This window comes from Drosophila persimilis, unplaced genomic scaffold (genome assembly GCF_003286085.1).
Source record: "Drosophila persimilis strain 14011-0111.01,24,50 unplaced genomic scaffold, DperRS2 tig00003933-arrow-pilon, whole genome shotgun sequence".
Lineage (NCBI taxonomy): Eukaryota > Metazoa > Arthropoda > Insecta > Diptera > Drosophilidae > Drosophila > Drosophila persimilis.
Window position 1 is genome coordinate 1,203,235 of NW_020825706.1, and position 15,628 is coordinate 1,218,862.

The 15,628-nt window shown below is 46.6% G+C and overlaps 7 protein-coding genes, 3 non-coding genes and 1 pseudogene across 10 annotated transcripts; 8 read left to right on the top strand and 3 right to left on the bottom strand.

The window, feature by feature from the left end:
- Positions 1–166: 166 nt before the first annotated feature.
- LOC6594428 (60S ribosomal protein L3) lies at positions 167–3,334 on the top strand. Its single transcript, XM_002019724.2, has 6 exons — positions 167–184; positions 557–749; positions 954–1,122; positions 1,729–1,864; positions 2,205–2,594; positions 2,876–3,334. Exons 1-6 carry the CDS (start codon positions 182–184, stop codon positions 3,230–3,232), a joined length of 1,248 nt encoding a protein of 415 aa, XP_002019760.1. The 5' UTR covers positions 167–181; the 3' UTR covers positions 3,233–3,334.
- Positions 324–401, top strand: LOC113567276. Its single transcript, XR_003409394.1, has one exon. It is a non-coding gene; the product is annotated as a small nucleolar RNA Me18S-Gm1358 (small nucleolar RNA).
- Positions 794–875, top strand: LOC6594429. The gene has a single exon (XR_048018.2). It is a non-coding gene; the product is annotated as a small nucleolar RNA U43 (small nucleolar RNA).
- LOC6594430 lies at positions 1,233–1,314 on the top strand. Its single transcript, XR_048019.2, has one exon. It is a non-coding gene; the product is annotated as a small nucleolar RNA U83 (small nucleolar RNA).
- Positions 3,335–3,548: 214 nt separating the features above from the next.
- LOC6594135 (venom allergen 3) lies at positions 3,549–4,515 on the bottom strand. Its single transcript, XM_002019725.2, has 2 exons — positions 4,391–4,515; positions 3,549–4,327 (listed from the first exon to the last, which is right to left on the bottom strand). The coding sequence occupies exons 1-2, from the start codon at positions 4,499–4,501 to the stop codon at positions 3,653–3,655; spliced, it is 786 nt and encodes a 261-aa protein (XP_002019761.1). The 5' UTR covers positions 4,502–4,515; the 3' UTR covers positions 3,549–3,652.
- Positions 4,516–4,915: 400 nt separating this feature from the next.
- Positions 4,916–5,563, top strand: LOC6594136. Its single transcript, XM_002019726.1, has one exon. It carries the CDS (start codon positions 4,916–4,918, stop codon positions 5,561–5,563), a length of 648 nt encoding a protein of 215 aa, XP_002019762.1.
- A 69-nt stretch (positions 5,564–5,632) lies between these two features.
- Positions 5,633–8,282, top strand: LOC6594137 (transmembrane protein 169). Its single transcript, XM_002019727.2, has 2 exons — positions 5,633–6,129; positions 8,234–8,282. Exons 1-2 carry the CDS (start codon positions 5,669–5,671, stop codon positions 8,241–8,243), a joined length of 471 nt encoding a protein of 156 aa, XP_002019763.2. The 5' UTR covers positions 5,633–5,668; the 3' UTR covers positions 8,244–8,282.
- A 2,632-nt stretch (positions 8,283–10,914) lies between these two features.
- LOC6594138 (sorbitol dehydrogenase) lies at positions 10,915–12,509 on the top strand. The gene is made up of 6 exons (XM_002019728.2): positions 10,915–11,118; positions 11,182–11,215; positions 11,283–11,752; positions 11,811–12,029; positions 12,094–12,215; positions 12,276–12,509. The coding sequence occupies exons 1-6, from the start codon at positions 11,065–11,067 to the stop codon at positions 12,457–12,459; spliced, it is 1,083 nt and encodes a 360-aa protein (XP_002019764.1). The 5' UTR covers positions 10,915–11,064; the 3' UTR covers positions 12,460–12,509.
- A 4-nt stretch (positions 12,510–12,513) lies between these two features.
- LOC6594139 lies at positions 12,514–12,879 on the bottom strand. Its single transcript, XM_002019729.1, has one exon. The coding sequence runs from the start codon at positions 12,877–12,879 to the stop codon at positions 12,514–12,516; it is 366 nt and encodes a 121-aa protein (XP_002019765.1).
- Positions 12,854–13,835, bottom strand: LOC6594140 (annotated as a pseudogene).
- A 525-nt stretch (positions 13,836–14,360) lies between these two features.
- LOC6594142 (venom allergen 3) lies at positions 14,361–15,551 on the top strand. Its single transcript, XM_002019732.2, has 3 exons — positions 14,361–14,518; positions 14,568–14,703; positions 14,767–15,551. The coding sequence occupies exons 1-3, from the start codon at positions 14,361–14,363 to the stop codon at positions 15,439–15,441; spliced, it is 969 nt and encodes a 322-aa protein (XP_002019768.2). The 3' UTR covers positions 15,442–15,551.
- Positions 15,552–15,628: the final 77 nt, after the last annotated feature.

Sequence of the window (15,628 nt, forward strand, 5' to 3'; positions counted from 1 at the left end):
CAGATTGTTTGTAGCAGCAGCCCTGTACATCGATAAGGGCTGAAATCATTTCTGATCTTTCAATAGTAGTATCGATGTTTGTGCAACTCTGGGCGCAGCCATCTTGGGAAACAAGTTGACTTCCAAAATTAATTTCCGCCTTCTTTCTCTTTCATCGCATCGTCTGAAGTGAACAGACGTCATGGTAAGTTTCGCTGCGGCAAATAGTGAAAATAGAAGATATTAAGTGAACTCGGATAAACTAAAAGAATTGATTATCTTGATCTGTTTAATGGATGGACGGTACTAAAGAGTATTTTCGTGGAATTGCATATTGATGCGATGTGTTTTTATGATGAGATTACCATGCACCACTCTGAGACTAGAAATAGTTGATGTGGATTATGGTTCACTGAACAACGTTGAAAATATGTTTAAATATTTAGTGCAAACACGCTGTGCACTTCAGATAATGTACAAATGAAGCGCTTTTCGCGAAAATTGTATTTTCAATAGCCACGTGTGCGACATAACCTCAAAGCATGGTCTGATTTTCGTTTTTTCTTTTTGCTTGCAGTCTCATCGTAAGTTCTCCGCGCCTCGCCATGGCTCCATGGCCTTCTACCCCAAGAAGCGCTCAGCACGCCATCGTGGCAAGGTTAAGGCTTTCCCCAAGGATGATGCCAGCAAGCCCGTTCATCTGACTTGCTTCATCGGCTACAAGGCCGGTATGACCCACATTGTGCGTGAGGCTGACCGTCCTGGTTCCAGTAAGTATACATTTTTTTAAAATGTTTTTTAAGAATCGATTTTCATGATGATAAAAGGTAAAAAATTTATGGTTAGAAACTGTATGATCAACCGTGATTATTACTTTACTAGGGCGGACTGACTAAGCTTCATCCAAATCCTCGTTTTATCCACTGCTGTTGCACGTGTCTAAACCAAACAATATTTTGTTTACCATTTTGCAGAGATTAACAAGAAGGAGGTCGTTGAGGCCGTCACCGTTCTGGAGACCCCACCTATGATTGTGGTTGGTGCCGTCGGTTATATCGAGACTCCATTCGGTCTGCGTGCTTTGGTCAATGTTTGGGCCCAGCATCTGTCCGAGGAGTGCCGTCGTCGCTTCTACAAGAACTGGTATGTATCTCCTCCCACGTGGGTACAGTTTATCCATGCCTCCGCCATTTTGTTTTTGTACGAGTGTGCACACACGCACACATGCGCAGACACACGTGCAACTGCTGACCTGAATGATGATACGATGGTATCTGAATGAGCAAAATTCTTGTTGAAAAACCTTCTACCATCTGCTGCCTTCCTTCTGATCGGTCTCGTAGAGAACCACGACGTGTCGTGTATGCTGTGTGTGTGTGTGTGCGCGCGCTTTTGGATGGACCTTTTTATAGTGTATTTCCTTGAGAAGACCTTACTAAATGCAAAACTCATATCATAAAGTTCTTCGATCAGTACGCTGAGAGAGCTTTTCAAATCACTGAACGTCGTGTGAGCTGTCAAGTTGAGTTTGATCCTTGTGATCTTTGTTTAACTCGAAGAACTTGTCGAGTGAGCACGACATGGAAGACTGCATCTCCGCTCGCCTTTACGATTGCGATGAGGTGCACTTCCTGTTCTATTTCGCCCCTCCCGAATGACACAGCAGCTAAGAAGTTGGCGTGCACTGAAAACCCAATGGATTCTCTTGTTTCTGACTGCATCTACAACTTGACCATAATCATATCTCAGGTACAAGAGCAAGAAGAAGGCCTTCACCAAGACCAGCAAGAAGTGGACCGATGATCTTGGAAAGAAGAGCATCGAGAATGACTTCCGCAAGATGCTGCGTTACTGCAAGGTCATCCGTGTGATTGCCCACTCGCAGGTAAATATCACCCTTTTATTGTATTGACACTCTTTGATCGTACGACGTCCTTGGCCTTGTTGCGCCATCTGTGCTGGGTCCTTTCGGGGGCTTGGCCGTTTGGTGCGCCTGGCCTAAAAAGCATTCACGCTGTGTCTCTCGATGCACAGTTAAGGAATGCAACGTCGCAGATGAACCTGCCCCTCGGGTGGCGGGCGCTTGATATATTCCAGTAACGGTGCGCAGCCGCTCAGGCTATGATCGCTCGGTTAAACCATATCACGTACAGTCCCCAAACCTCTTTAATATTCATGCGAATGGAAGGAGCTAATCAAAGTATTTCGATTGTTTTCTCGTTTAGATCCGCTTGATTAAGCAGCGTCAAAAGAAGGCCCACATCATGGAGATCCAGCTGAACGGTGGCTCAATCGAGGACAAGGTCAAGTGGGCCCGTGAGCACTTGGAGAAGCCCATCCAGGTCAGCAATGTGTTCGGTCAGGATGAGATGATCGATTGCGTTGGCGTGACCAAGGGTAAGGGTTTCAAGGGTGTCACCTCGCGTTGGCACACCAAGAAGCTGCCCCGTAAGACGCACAAGGGTCTGCGCAAGGTCGCCTGTATCGGTGCCTGGCATCCGTCCCGTGTGTCCACCACTGTGGCACGTGCCGGTCAGAAGGGTTACCACCACCGTACCGAGATCAACAAGAAGATCTACCGCATTGGTGCTGGCATCCACACCAAGGATGGCAAGGTAAAGCAGCATTCTTGTTCCCCTTTTGACCCACATACAATAGACAATATTTGCACCCGGCTGTTTCTCGTCTCCTGTGGCAATGATGATAAAAAACTAAAAATATTATACGACATCGAAAACAAACAAAACCTTGATATACCATGATATCTATAATGATAGGACTGAGAACACAGACAGACAGAACAGCGTGGGGTGCAGTTTGTCCTTTCCAATCCCACTCACTATCCCTGTTGTGTGACAAAGACTAACGCAAATTTCCACCCTCTTCTCAATTGTAGGTCATCAAGAACAACGCCTCCACCGAGTACGATCTGACCGATAAGAGCATCACCCCCATGGGTGGCTTCCCCCATTATGGTGAGGTCAACAACGACTTTGTCATGATCAAGGGCTGCTGCATTGGCTCCAAGAAGCGCATCATCACCCTGCGCAAGTCCCTGCTGAAGCACACCAAGCGCTCGGCTCTGGAACAGATCAAGCTCAAGTTCATCGACACCTCGTCGAAGATGGGCCATGGTCGCTTCCAGACCCCAGCCGACAAGCTGGCCTTCATGGGTCCCCTCAAGAAGGATCGTCTCAAGGAGGAGGCTGCTGCCACCACCAGTGCTGCTACCGCCGCCGCCGCCACCGCCTAATCCAAAATGAACTTTGTTGGTGTTTTGCCTGCCTCTACTACCACCCTCTGCTGCGGTAGGGTAGCGCTCAATAAAAAGAGTTTTGATTACGCCTAAGCTAAATGTACAAATTTTTGTCAATGGGGGTCGTCGGGGTAGAATCAACTAATTTTAAGAAAAGATTGTGCACTCAGTTTCCTTGTGAAATTACACATTTCCTTTACCCAGAGGATTGTCCGAAACTAAATGCAACTGGATAATAATATAAGTCAAGATATAGCGACTCTTGCAATCGTGTAACTATAATAGATCTCATCATAAATAAAACCTTTAAGGATTTGAGTACATGTTAGCACTTTATATCTGCAGAAGCATTGGATTACATATTCAGATGAGTTTGATCAACGATCATCATTGCACTCGGTTTGTTCGTGACAATTCCTAGAACACCTTGATGCCAGCGACCACCTTCTCGTTGTCGTAGATCTCCTTGGCGTAGCACAGATTGGGGAAATCGAAGGCGGCACCGTAGCGGTTCTTGCATCCCGTGGTGGCCTTCTCTCCCGGAGTGTACACGGGTTGGCCGATGATGTTCGATGTGGCAAAATTACAGGTGAGCACAAAGTGGTTGTAGAAGTCGCGGGAGAAGCGCACAGCAGCACATCCCACGTGGGTGTTCTTCTCGGCCACGGCAATGGTGAACTTGGCCACATTCTTGTTGGGCAGCTCCTCGGGAAAGTTGGCCAGAATCTCGGGGGTGGCATTCGAACGCTCGGCGAACCAGTTCTCGATCTGCTCCTTCAAGATCTCCGCATCCGTGTACTCGGACTCAGCTCCGCTGTAGCTGAAGATGACATTGTTCTGGCCGGCATAGGCAAAGCGCTCCGTGCTGCGGCACTTGTCGGTTATGGACTCGCAGGTCCTCACGTTGTACGAGGCGAGGTGGGCCAGTTCCTCGCACCAGGACATCTTGGCCATGCGCACCGCCTTGGGCAGGTTCTCGATGGTACCACCAGCCACGTTGTTCCGCAGTTCGTTGAAAAGCGTGAGGATGAGCTTGTGATGGGGTTCGATTTTGATTTCGCGCACATCCTTGGGGCAATCAACACTGAAGTTCTAAGAGGGGAGGGATTGATGGATTGGAGGGTGTACTAACTGGATCTAGCGTCTGGCACTTACTCCTTTATTATTGCAGGCCACGTGCTTGTCCATGCAGGTGGGCAGTGCACAGTAGTCGACGGCGATGGCAGCTCCTAGGATCGCAGCAAGCACAATGAGATAAGTCTTCATATTGATGTCCGCTGTTGGATTCCAACTGAAGTCCCACCAGCGGAGTGCTTCCTATTTATAGGAAGACCTCAAACCTCTCCTTGGACAGGCTAATGGGCAGCTGTTTCTTGTATGCAGAATGTTTCTCTATTCTGTTTTCCAGCGAATGTAACAAATAGTTATGACAATTGGATTGGCTATTATCTGGATGCGTCAGTGCCACCAGTGCCGCTCCGCTATAAAAGCTGGCCATTCAGATAACTTTGGCCAGTCTCTTTCCAAGACCAAGCAATTCAAATGGCCTTTACCAAGATAGTTGCGCTCCTGCTTCTCGCCTGCGTTTTGTACGACTCTGCCGCCTTTGGGGTCGACTACTGCGCTCTGCCCACATGTCTGGACAAGCACGTGGCCTGCCACAATAATTAATGGTTAATAATGGACATGAAAAACATCGGCGATTGGCATCCGAATCTCAGACCGAATGACTTTGGCGGCTATCGGCCAGATTTGCCGCCTCTTATCTATGGGGAGGATAACAAGCACAATGTCTATGAGATGAACAGGTTGGTGAACTACAGGAATATGAAGGACTTTTGCGAGAAACTGCTGCAGGATCAGCTCTTCCAGGCGGTTGTTCTGGCCCCCGTTGCCGAATTGGATTCACCTCCTCAAAATAACTTTGACTTGGAAGATCACAAGGACAGGGATTACTTTGTGATGTTGTACGATCCTGCCTGCTACCACTGGCCCATGCAGTTGAAAATGCTGCGGAAACTTTCCCTTCTGCTGGCCAACGAAACTATCTCTGTGATGATCATCAATAAGTCGCACAACATTTTGGGCGTGGTATTCAACAAGTTTTCGAAGGCGGTCAACTGTCATGGGGCCACAATATTCAGCGCTTCACGTCTGGATGGCTGGGACTTTAAGATGCGCCCGAGACAGGACAGTACACGCGAATATCTGCGCTACATTGCCCAGAACAGGCAGCCAGAGTTGTTGGGCTACGATGCCAATGGCGAGCCCAAAGCACCCGAGGCGGCATTGGCTTACATTGAATGTCTATTTGCTGAAAGCAGTTGACGGATTACCATTGCCATAAAGTCTATGTTTATCTATAGATTCTAGTATGTATATTCAAACTTTAACTGGATTGTTGGCATCTCTGGGCAACTGAATGCCCATGCCATGGCCAATGAGTCACAGAAGGGCTGCACCTGCAGCTGTGCCATCGGGCTGCACATCTTCCTCATCTCTCTGCTCTGCCTGCCGTTTGTAACGATTATTTCGGCGATGTACTCCTTCTACATTGGCACCCTCACCTGGTACAACATGTTAAACTATTACTGTGAGGAGAAGTCGTATCTGCACAAGATCTTCGTCACACCGCTGCTGTTCTTGGCCTATCCGCTGGCCATAGTACTGTGCACCTTCGGGTTGGGCCTTTACTCCGGTTTCCGGCAGTTGAGTCTGCAGTACAGCAGCTGGGTGAACGACATCACGGACATCGAGAAGGGTTTCTATGGCTGGCTGTGTGGATTCCTCCACATGCCCGACTGTAGTCCCTACGAGGTGGTCATACTAACCGATATCTGTGTGGCGCCGCAGGATCCACAGCGTCTGCACATAAACAAGCCCCGCCAAGAGTTATCCATGTACGGTGAGGCTTGTAGCTGCTGTGAGGAGGCCTAGGGTTTTTGGGGTCTTCCGAAAATTAGGCACCATCTAACGAGAGGCAAGAGAGATTCTCTTTAACAGTCGGCAAAGAGGGCCTGGGATCAGAGAGTGGGTCAGAGCCAGGTCAGACTTCCTCGTCGAAAGGAGAGCGGGTTCGAAGTCGAAGTTCGACAAGAAGAGAGGCTACAAATATATGCCATTGGACGCCATTGCAGCATTCCAAGCCTGGTCGACAGCATTGGATGTGTTCATTTTCTAAAGTGGCAGCCGGATTTTTAAATATTAAAAAAAAAAAAAGAGAGAGAGAAACCTTTTAAATTAAATAACGACAAGGAAATATATCTCAGGCAGTGAGGCGTTTTATAGTGATACCCTTGCAATACACCCTTTCGAGGGGGCACCCGTTTGGGTAAGTTGAAAAGAAAAACAGCCGAGTGAAGTGTATAAAGGTGTTCTGTGTGTGCAAATTTCCCTAGGTTGGAAATTGGAGGAGGCTCGTCTTCCACGACAACCAGCTGCAGGTCATAGAAATTCGCCAGAGCCAGAGGACGTCGCCTTGGAGCAATTCGGCGAGCCAGAGAGGAGAGGCCAACTAGTGCCCGGCAGACGGCAGCCGCGTCGGCTTGTTTCATCGCTCCGCGTATGCGTCCATACCCCGTGCGTAGGGGAGGAGGCAGAGAGGAAAAAGTGTTCGGCAGTTAGTGGCTAATCGAAGTTGAAATTGTCACAGAGATCTAGCCTGGTCCAAAAAGAAACAAAAAAATAGCAAGAATAAGAAAAAAAAATTAACGTAACACAGTCATATGCTCTAAGCATTTTTACCCGGGTTATTTCTTTGTCCCTCTTCATTTAGGCTTCTTGGCTTCTCCCTTTCCCTTTTTCTCCACCTAACTTTGCCGCTGAGGGCGAGCCCCCACTTACCGGTGCTCGATAAGCGCCGGTGATCCGCAAAGAGGAATGCGCAACTGAGCGCAGAGGAATGCGGAAGGGGCGTGAGGGACGAGAAGAAGAGAGATAGAAATTCACAGTAAAGTTAGCTCGACCTGCCTGAGCCACTCGGTCGTCGTTTCACTTTTTTTGTGTGTGCGAATTGTGTGTGTTCTTTTTTTTAAACTTTTCAGAAACCCAAGTCGGAAGCGCTTCGTCGATGGAGGTTCCTGTAAGTCGTTTTAATTAAACAAATAAATTATCTTCCATTTTTTTTGTGTGGCGAATGCTCTGAAGGTTCGTCACGGGAGCACACCCAATTAGTGGGATGAAAAGAGAGGGCATCAGAAAGTCGTAAATAATTGCTCTCCTCTTGATTCTTTTCGCTACGTCTCTCGCGCATTACACCTTCCCTTTTGATGGATCGATATGCCCAGCTAATGCTCAGATTAAAATTTCTTACATTTCTTTTGTTTTCATTCCTATTCAAATTATCTGTTCTCAAACATATCTAATCTAAGCTTTTTACTTATTTACATTACTTCACTCTATTTTATTTAAAATTAAGTCGTAGCAAAGACTATACAATACCAAGATGTTGCATGAGCGACCAAAAAGCTGTTCTATGGCGTATGGTATTGTATGGTCTTTGGTCGTAGCCAACACTCGGGGAAGGGAGAAACTAATGAATAAACTTAATTACAAGGGACCAAGAATTTTAGTCATAAGCAATGAATAAATGTTTATAATGTGTGAGTGGAAGCTATAGCGTTTGATCTCCTGCAGCAAGCCCCTGTAGGTCCCCCATAATATAAGGGGTCTTGTAGCAAAATCATGTGTTATCGGGCACAACAAGACCAAGGTAGGGTGGGCGAACATCCCTCCTCACGAACAGCGGAGGAATTCTTTTCGTTGTCCGTTCACCAGTGCAGTTATTGTCTTTCGTTTTAGGTGTTGTGCTTTCCGTCCGGCTTCAAATGGCTTAGTGACACGCATTAAATGTAAAATAATAATAGGGTAGGCCTCAGCTTAGGAGCAAAATACATAAGAACACCACACTCGTGGCCGACGAGCCAGTAGCCGGAAAGTTGACAGCGTGCCGCTCCAAGCTGAGAGGACCATCTCGCCTACATCGTGGTTGCACGTTACATCCATGTAGAGGGGGAAATCGTCGAATGAGGGGTGCCAGTAAACGGTTTAATTTATAGGATTTACTGGACCAGCGTCGGCTGTTTCGATATTTCGGCCATGAGTGTGATATAAAAAACGTAAAAAGAAATGATATATCTCTGAAAATCTACTCGTACGAGACACAAACTTAAGTTTCCTTTGGCCAAATTTGTTCCTTTTACTTGTATGAAATTGCAGCTTTAGAGAACAGGAATATATAGGTATATACACCACATACCCCATAGATATCAAAGCTAAACCAAACATAATCCAAGCCCTATAGAGACTAGCATTTAAGTTACTAGAAAAACATTTAACACTCGCACAGAAACAAACAACAACCTCTCAAGTTTTCGGTGCCATGTAGCCTTGCAAATCAACAATAATCTCCCATATAGAATATAATTAATTGTTTTCCGAATGAATTGCTCAAAAAAAAGGTTAGTGTCATTCTGAACAGGTGTTAATTGATTTACAAAATTTACTAACAATAACTATAACTACTATTATCTCGTGTTTAACGAACTGTAAACTAATTTCCCCACCCCCATTAAAAAGCAGCGCTTTTTCGAATTAAGTTACTATTTTTAGTACAAAAACAATATAATTACAGAGTCGATATATTATCTTTATAATGATATAGAAAGATTACCCTGGGCGATAAAATGAAAACCTTTGAATGTACTTTCTGCGAGACAAAAATTAGGTATATAGGTAAATCACTTTGTTATACTTAGATTTAGCAATACCCCCAAAATCTCTTTTTAAATTCTAAAAATGCCTTTGCGCCCTTTCATTATTTTTTTGGTGGCATCTGCAACCCCACAATCCACAAATTTAATGAATTGAAAAGATAATACTACGACCTTTCCCATGATTTTTAATTCGTGTCGATAGGGTGGATCTACCTGACACAAAATGTTAAATTTTGCCAATTTCTTTAAAAATTTGTAGACCTCTCGTGGAAAGTAAAAAATGTCTGTCGCCCAATAAGTAATATCCTTTGGTAGTAATCGGATTCCATCCATATCTGTTTCCGAAAAATTTGCAAGGTTATGGCCGAAAAAAACCGTTAACTAAAACAGCATTTCTTTACTTTCAAAACTCAAAGCCAAATCTAAAATATTTATAAACTCTCATTGCATTTACAGAACAATGCATTTATCTTAAAAAAAAACACACATCTACAAATAATAGAGAAACCACAACCAAAACAAATTAACTGCGCAGTTGAGGTGATGGAAACTTTTTCTTAGTTTTAAGCAAACAATTTTTTATTTCTACATACAAAAAAAAACAAGAATATATAGTAAACGGCACACGTATACACGAATAAATATACATATAAGTAAACGTTTTTAAAATAGAAATTCTATATGTTAAGTAAAAAACGGAACCCGAATATCAAACAAATACTTATTGAAATGAATATATTAGCTCCCGGAGAAATACAGCCACTAAAAACTGTTTAGCAAGCCAAAGCCCAATAAACCAGATGTTTTGAATATTTGCATTATTTTCACAATCAACAAACGACATATTAGAGGTACACTTCCACAAAGGAGCAATGCCAGGTTTTTTGACCAGCCCCGGCGCTTTGATACCCTAGCATATCATATCCATTGTTTATACGGCAGCGAACTTAGCTGATAGTCATATGACATTATACCTGCCGGCTATCAGTCCAGGAACTGAGCAAATATTTGGCTACACACCCAGCCAGCCAGCAAAAATTGATCTATGTATATAGCATAAAAATCGATAATTATAGAGTATTAATTATCTAAAAATAGAATCTCTGCCACAGCTCCGTTACCTGCTCAACTGAAAAGCATAGCTGAGGCATATATATCTTTCGCTCTCACCACATGTTTTCCCTTAAAGGCCATCTTGCAGTTAGCAAAGCCTAATGTCAGTAGGCTATAAGAAGTATTTATTGTTTTTGGTTTCTTGGGACCGAGAAGAATCTCAATTCTCGACAGAGCAGTCTACTTATGCGCGAATACCTTGTCTTGGCCTTTTCCTCCCCATTTGAAAAAGGTGTATTAAACTCCCCATTCAAATAATAATACCCTCTGCAAGGGTATCAAAAACAGTGAGAGTGGGCGAGCCAGAGAGAGAGAGAGAGAGAAGTCGCTACCCGCTTCCTAGTAGAATGTCAAGCAATCAACGGGTAATCAAAGACAGCTGTGCTGTCAGGTTTCCTCATGAGAGAGAAAGAAAGAGAGAGAGAGAGAGCAAATAAATACAATACAGTTATATACCAATATAATAAACGTAGAGGCGGATCGAGACATTTACCAAACTTTAAACTGGAAACGACGCGACAATATATTGCATAAAATGCATAATAAATACCCCCGATGTACTCTGTTCTTTACTCCAGGACCTTTTACTGGATGTTACCTGTAGTCTGCCTAAACTAACAAAAGCTTCTGCGCAATGACAATCGAAAACATTTAAATAGGGTGCTACATTTTTTTAGAATATTGTCAAATTTGATACTGATACTGATATTTTCAAATTTAAAAATTGATCTTAAAGAAACGTCATATTCGCGGAACCAAGGCATATTTTGTACACTAATCTTTATAGAGATGCTTGCTAGAAAATGGTTTGTCAACTGTTGCTATTCGTATGCACACGACTGTAGAGCAACTAAGGTAATTGCTTCTCTGAGCAGCACGCCGGCGCCAGGGGAGAGTGTAAAATGTCTCGGAATACCGCGTTCGGTTCACAATTCACCATCAGAGCCCACAGAGTGCTGTCGAACGAGGGACAGCAACAGAGACGACAAATTTACAGAAAAGATGGCAACGGATAACTTGACTGCTGTTCTTCATGGCATTGAGGACTTGCGTTTGGTAAGAGGAATGGCAGACTAAGGCTAGTCTCGTAGATTATTGAATTTTCTTTACTGCCGGCAGGAACAACGTCCCATTCCGGAAATAGCCAGCGATGGTATGCAAGTATTTAGGTTGGAAATGATCGCCTAATAATCAAGTCCATTTATTTGTTGCCCCCGCAGAGGTTCTCCTGGCCATGGACAGTGTTGGGATCTGCGGTTCCGATGTGCACTATCTCACTGCTGGACGCATAGGCGACTTTGTGCTGACCAAGCCCATGATCATCGGACATGAGGCTGCGGGCGTAGTGGCGAAGGTGGGAAAGTCCGTAAAGCATTTGGCTGAGGGCGATCGTGTGGCCATCGAACCGGGCGTTCCCTGTCGCTACTGCGACCACTGCAAGCGGGGAAAGTACAACCTGTGTGCCGACATGGTGTTCTGTGCCACGCCCCCGTACGATGGCAACCTTACACGCTTCTACAAGCATGCGGCGGACTTTTGCTTCAAACTCCCGGATCATGTCAGCATGGAGGAGGGCGCCCTGCTGGAACCACTCTCGGTGGGTGTTCACGCCTGTCGTCGGGCCGAAGTTGGTCTGGGCTCCAAGGTCCTGATCCTGGGCGCCGGACCAATCGGTCTGGTCACTCTGCTGGTAGGAAACCCATTAGTTTTATTAAGTGGACTTGTATTTAATATTTTCCCTCACCTAGGTCGCTCAAGCCTTGGGAGCTTCTGAGATTTTGATCACAGATTTGGTGCAGCAGCGTCTGGATGTGGCCAAAGAGCTGGGCGCCACCCACACCCTGCTGCTGGATAGGAATCAGAGTGCCGAGGATATTGTCAAAAAAGTCCATTGTACCATGAGCGGGGCCCCTGACAAGGCCGTCGACTGTTGTGGGGCAGAGAGCAGTGCTCGCCTGGCAATCTTCGTAAGCTCTCAATGAAAGGGTTTTGCTGTGGATGAAAGTAACTCTCTGACCCTCTTTTGTGCAGGCTACACGTTCCGGCGGTGTTGTCGTTATTGTGGGTATGGGAGCACCGGAGATCAAGCTGCCCTTGATCAATGCCCTGTCACGAGAGGTCGACATACGTGGCGTCTTCCGCTACTGCAACGAGTGAGTGCTATGATGCCATTTTTTCCACATTATAAATTGAGTTTTATTATGCGCTTACAGCTACTCGGCCGCTCTGGCTCTGGTGGCATCCGGTAAAGTGAATGTCAAGCGTCTGGTAACACATCACTTTGACATCACCGAGACGGCGAAGGCCTTCGAGACCTCCCGCTATGGCCATGGCGGTGCTATCAAAGTCATGATACACGTCCAGCCCAGAGATGCCAACAATCCAGTTAAATTTTGAATATACATACTAGAATCTATAGATAAACATAGACTTTATGGCAATGGTAATCCGTCAACTGCTTTCAGCAAATAGACATTCAATGTAAGCCAATGCCGCCTCGGGTGCTTTGGGCTCGCCATTGGCATCGTAGCCCAACAACTCTGGCTGCCTGTTCTGGGCAATGTAGCGCAGATATTCGCGTGTACTGTCCTGTCTCGGGCGCATCTTAAAGTCCCAGCCATCCAGACGTGAAGTGCTGAATATTGTGGCCCCATGACAGTTGACCGCCTTCGAAAACTTGTTGAATACCACGCCCAAATAATTGTGCGACTTATTGATGATCATCACAGAGATAGTTTCGTTGGCCAGCAGAAGGGAAAGTTTCCGCAGCATTTTCAACTGCATGGGCCAGTGGTAGCAGGCAGGATCGTACAACATCACAAAGTAATCCCTGTCCTTGTGATCTTCCAAGTCAAAGTTATTTTGAGGAGGTGAATCCAATTCGGCAACGGGGGCCCTGGATCTGCAGGCGTTTCTTGATCAGATCGAAGGGATACACAATCGTCTTGGACAGCATACCCGATGAGGCGCCCAGTGCGAGGAGCGTCCAGGTGGGCAGCTTGCTGCGATCCCCCACCTCGAAGAAGACACAAGCCCAGTCGCTGAACAGAACAGGCGATACGCCATAAAGTTGGTGCCCATCAGTGGGGCAATCTGTAGCAGGGCCGACGAGAGCCCACGGTTCATGCCGCGTGGTCCCTCCTGGTGCACAATGGCGGAAACGGCACGCGTGGCATTCCTATAGCCCTTGCTGGTGTCCTGGGCAATCAGACGCGTTCGTATAACATCCAGCGGCGTGGGATGATAACCGCAGCACCGCCAGCAGCGGCGCCGCACAGGAAATTCGACAAGTGCTGGTGATCCTTGAGGTAGTGCGTCTGATTGTCTGACAGATCCCGTACATAATGGACAGCACCTGGGCGGGATTGTGGCCCTTCCAGAAGGCCAGCACTCCCTCCTCGTGGTATATCGTCTTCACCGCCTGTGTAATGGAGATGTATTTGGATGCCTGTCGTGTGCCCGTGGACTGGCTCTTGCCCAGCGGCTCTACCTGCAGCTGAAAGCGTATCTTTAGCACGTCCAGAGGTTGGCAGGTGGAACGGGTTATGGCCGCCGACAGGCCTCCAGCCACAATCTGATGCAGTTGCTCGCGCGTACTATGCCTGCGTCGCGGACTTGGCGAGGGGCTGGTTGTGGTGGTGCCTGTTGTTACCGCCATTTCGTTACGTTGACCAATACGAAAATGAATGCCTGCTCGCTGCCTGTCTGCGGTGGCGGCTGTGTTTGTGCCTGGGTGTGTGAGTGTGTGTGCGTGTGCGACTGACTCCTCAATGGCATTTCTGTAAATCACAAACAAAACCAACAGCATTATTAGTAGCTTTCTTCATGTTTTTGGCTATTCAAAACTATTCAAAGGTGCGGCCTGTTTACACACTCATCAACATTATGATTGCAAAAGATGGGAAGATGATTGGGGTAGGGGGGGGCTCAAAAACTTACTAGAGTCATGTCAGCAGTTTCTCGCAAAAGTCCTTCATATTCCTGTAGTTCACCAACCTGTTCATCTCATAGACATTGTGCTTCTTATCCTCCCCATAGATAAGAGGCGGCAAACCTGGCCGATAGCCGCCAAAGTCATTCGGTCTGAGATTCGGATGCCAATTGCCGATGTTTTTCATGTCCATTATTAACCATTAATGTTTGTGGCAGGCCACGTGCTTGTCCAGACATGTGGGCAGAGCGCAGTAGTCGACCCCAAAGGCGGCAGAGTCGTACAAAACGCAGGCGAGAAGCAGGAGCGCAACTATCTTGGTAAAGGCCATTTGAATTGCTTGGTCTTGGAAAGAGACCAAGACTGAATGGCCAGCTTTTATAGCGGAGCGGCACTGGTGGTACTGACGCATCCAGATAATAGCCAATCCAATTGTCATAACTATTTGTTACATTCGCTGGAAAACAGAATAGAGAAACATTCTGCATACAAGAAACAGCTGCCCATTAGCCTGTCCAAGGAGAGGTTTGTGGTCTTCCTATAAATAGGAAGCACTCCGCTGGTGGGACTTCAGTTGGAATCCAACAGCGGACATCAATATGAAGACTTATCTCATTGTGCTTGCTGCGATCCTAGGAGCTGCCATCGCCGTCGACTACTGTGCACTGCCCACCTGCATGGACAAGCACGTGGCCTGCAATAATAAAGGAGTAAGTGCCAGACGCTAGATCCAGTTAGTACACCCTCCAATCCATCAATCCCTCCCCTCTTAGAACTTCAGTGTTGATTGCCCCAAGGATGTGCGCGAAATCAAAATCGAACCCCATCGCAAGCTCATCCTCACGCTCTTCAACGAACTGCGGAACAACGTGGCTGGTGGTACCATTGAGAACCTGCCCAAGGCGGTGCGCATGGCCAAGATGTCCTGGTGCGAGGAACTGGCCCACCTCGCCTCGTACAACGTGAGGACCTGCGAGTCCATAACCGACAAGTGCCGCAGCACGGAGCGCTTTGCCTATGCCGGCCAGAACAATGTCATCTTCAGCTACAGCGGAGCTGAGTCCGAGTACACGGATGCGGAGATCTTGAAGGAGCAGATCGAGAACTGGTTTGCCGAGCGTTCGAATGCCACCCCCGAGATTCTTGCCAACTTCCCCGAGGAGCTGCCCAACAAGAATGTGGCCAAGTTCACCATTGCCGTGGCCGAGAAGAACACCCACGTGGGATGTGCTGCTGTGCGCTTCTCCCGCGACTTCTACAACCACTTTGTGCTCACCTGTAATTTTGCCACATCGAACATCATCGGCCAACCCGTGTACACTCCGGGAGAGAAGGCCACCACGGGATGCAAGAACCGCTACGGTGCCGCCTTCGATTTCCCCAATCTGTGCTACGCCAAGGAGATCTACGACAACGAGAAGGTGGTCGCTGGCATCAAGGTGTTCTGAGGATACTTGAGCTATCGCTGCTTTGTTTGGTCGCTTTATTTCATTTAAGATTTTGTGAAGGTGCAAAATGCAAAGAATGTGATGTGGAATAAATTCCCTGCACAGAAAAAGTAACGTCTTTTTGGGCAATCAGCTGATCTGCAAATGAGTTGGCAGCTCCCTCGCCCTTTCGGAGGGAACTTTGTTT

Bases quoted from the DNA above. Each gene is read 5' to 3' on its own strand.
- LOC6594428 (XM_002019724.2), top strand. The intron at 750-953 runs GTAAGTATACAT...ACCATTTTGCAG, and splicing joins GGCTGACCGTCCTGGTTCCA to AGATTAACAAGAAGGAGGTC. The intron at 1,865-2,204 runs GTAAATATCACC...TTTCTCGTTTAG, and splicing joins GTGTGATTGCCCACTCGCAG to ATCCGCTTGATTAAGCAGCG.
- LOC6594135 (XM_002019725.2), bottom strand. From the start codon at position 4,501: ATGAAGACTTATCTCATTGTGCTTGCTGCGATCCTAGGAGCTGCCATC. The intron at 4,328-4,390 runs GTAAGTGCCAGA...CTCCCCTCTTAG, and splicing joins TGGCCTGCAATAATAAAGGA to AACTTCAGTGTTGATTGCCC.
- LOC6594136 (XM_002019726.1), top strand. From the start codon at position 4,916: ATGGACATGAAAAACATCGGCGATTGGCATCCGAATCTCAGACCGAAT.
- LOC6594137 (XM_002019727.2), top strand. From the start codon at position 5,669: ATGGCCAATGAGTCACAGAAGGGCTGCACCTGCAGCTGTGCCATCGGG.
- LOC6594138 (XM_002019728.2), top strand. From the start codon at position 11,065: ATGGCAACGGATAACTTGACTGCTGTTCTTCATGGCATTGAGGACTTG. The intron at 11,119-11,181 runs GTAAGAGGAATG...TACTGCCGGCAG, and splicing joins GCATTGAGGACTTGCGTTTG to GAACAACGTCCCATTCCGGA. The intron at 12,216-12,275 runs GTGAGTGCTATG...ATGCGCTTACAG, and splicing joins GTCTTCCGCTACTGCAACGA to CTACTCGGCCGCTCTGGCTC.
- LOC6594139 (XM_002019729.1), bottom strand. From the start codon at position 12,879: ATGTTGTACGATCCTGCCTGCTACCACTGGCCCATGCAGTTGAAAATG.
- LOC6594142 (XM_002019732.2), top strand. From the start codon at position 14,361: ATGGCCAGCTTTTATAGCGGAGCGGCACTGGTGGTACTGACGCATCCA. The intron at 14,519-14,567 runs GTTTGTGGTCTT...GTGGGACTTCAG, and splicing joins ATTAGCCTGTCCAAGGAGAG to TTGGAATCCAACAGCGGACA. The intron at 14,704-14,766 runs GTAAGTGCCAGA...CTCCCCTCTTAG, and splicing joins TGGCCTGCAATAATAAAGGA to AACTTCAGTGTTGATTGCCC.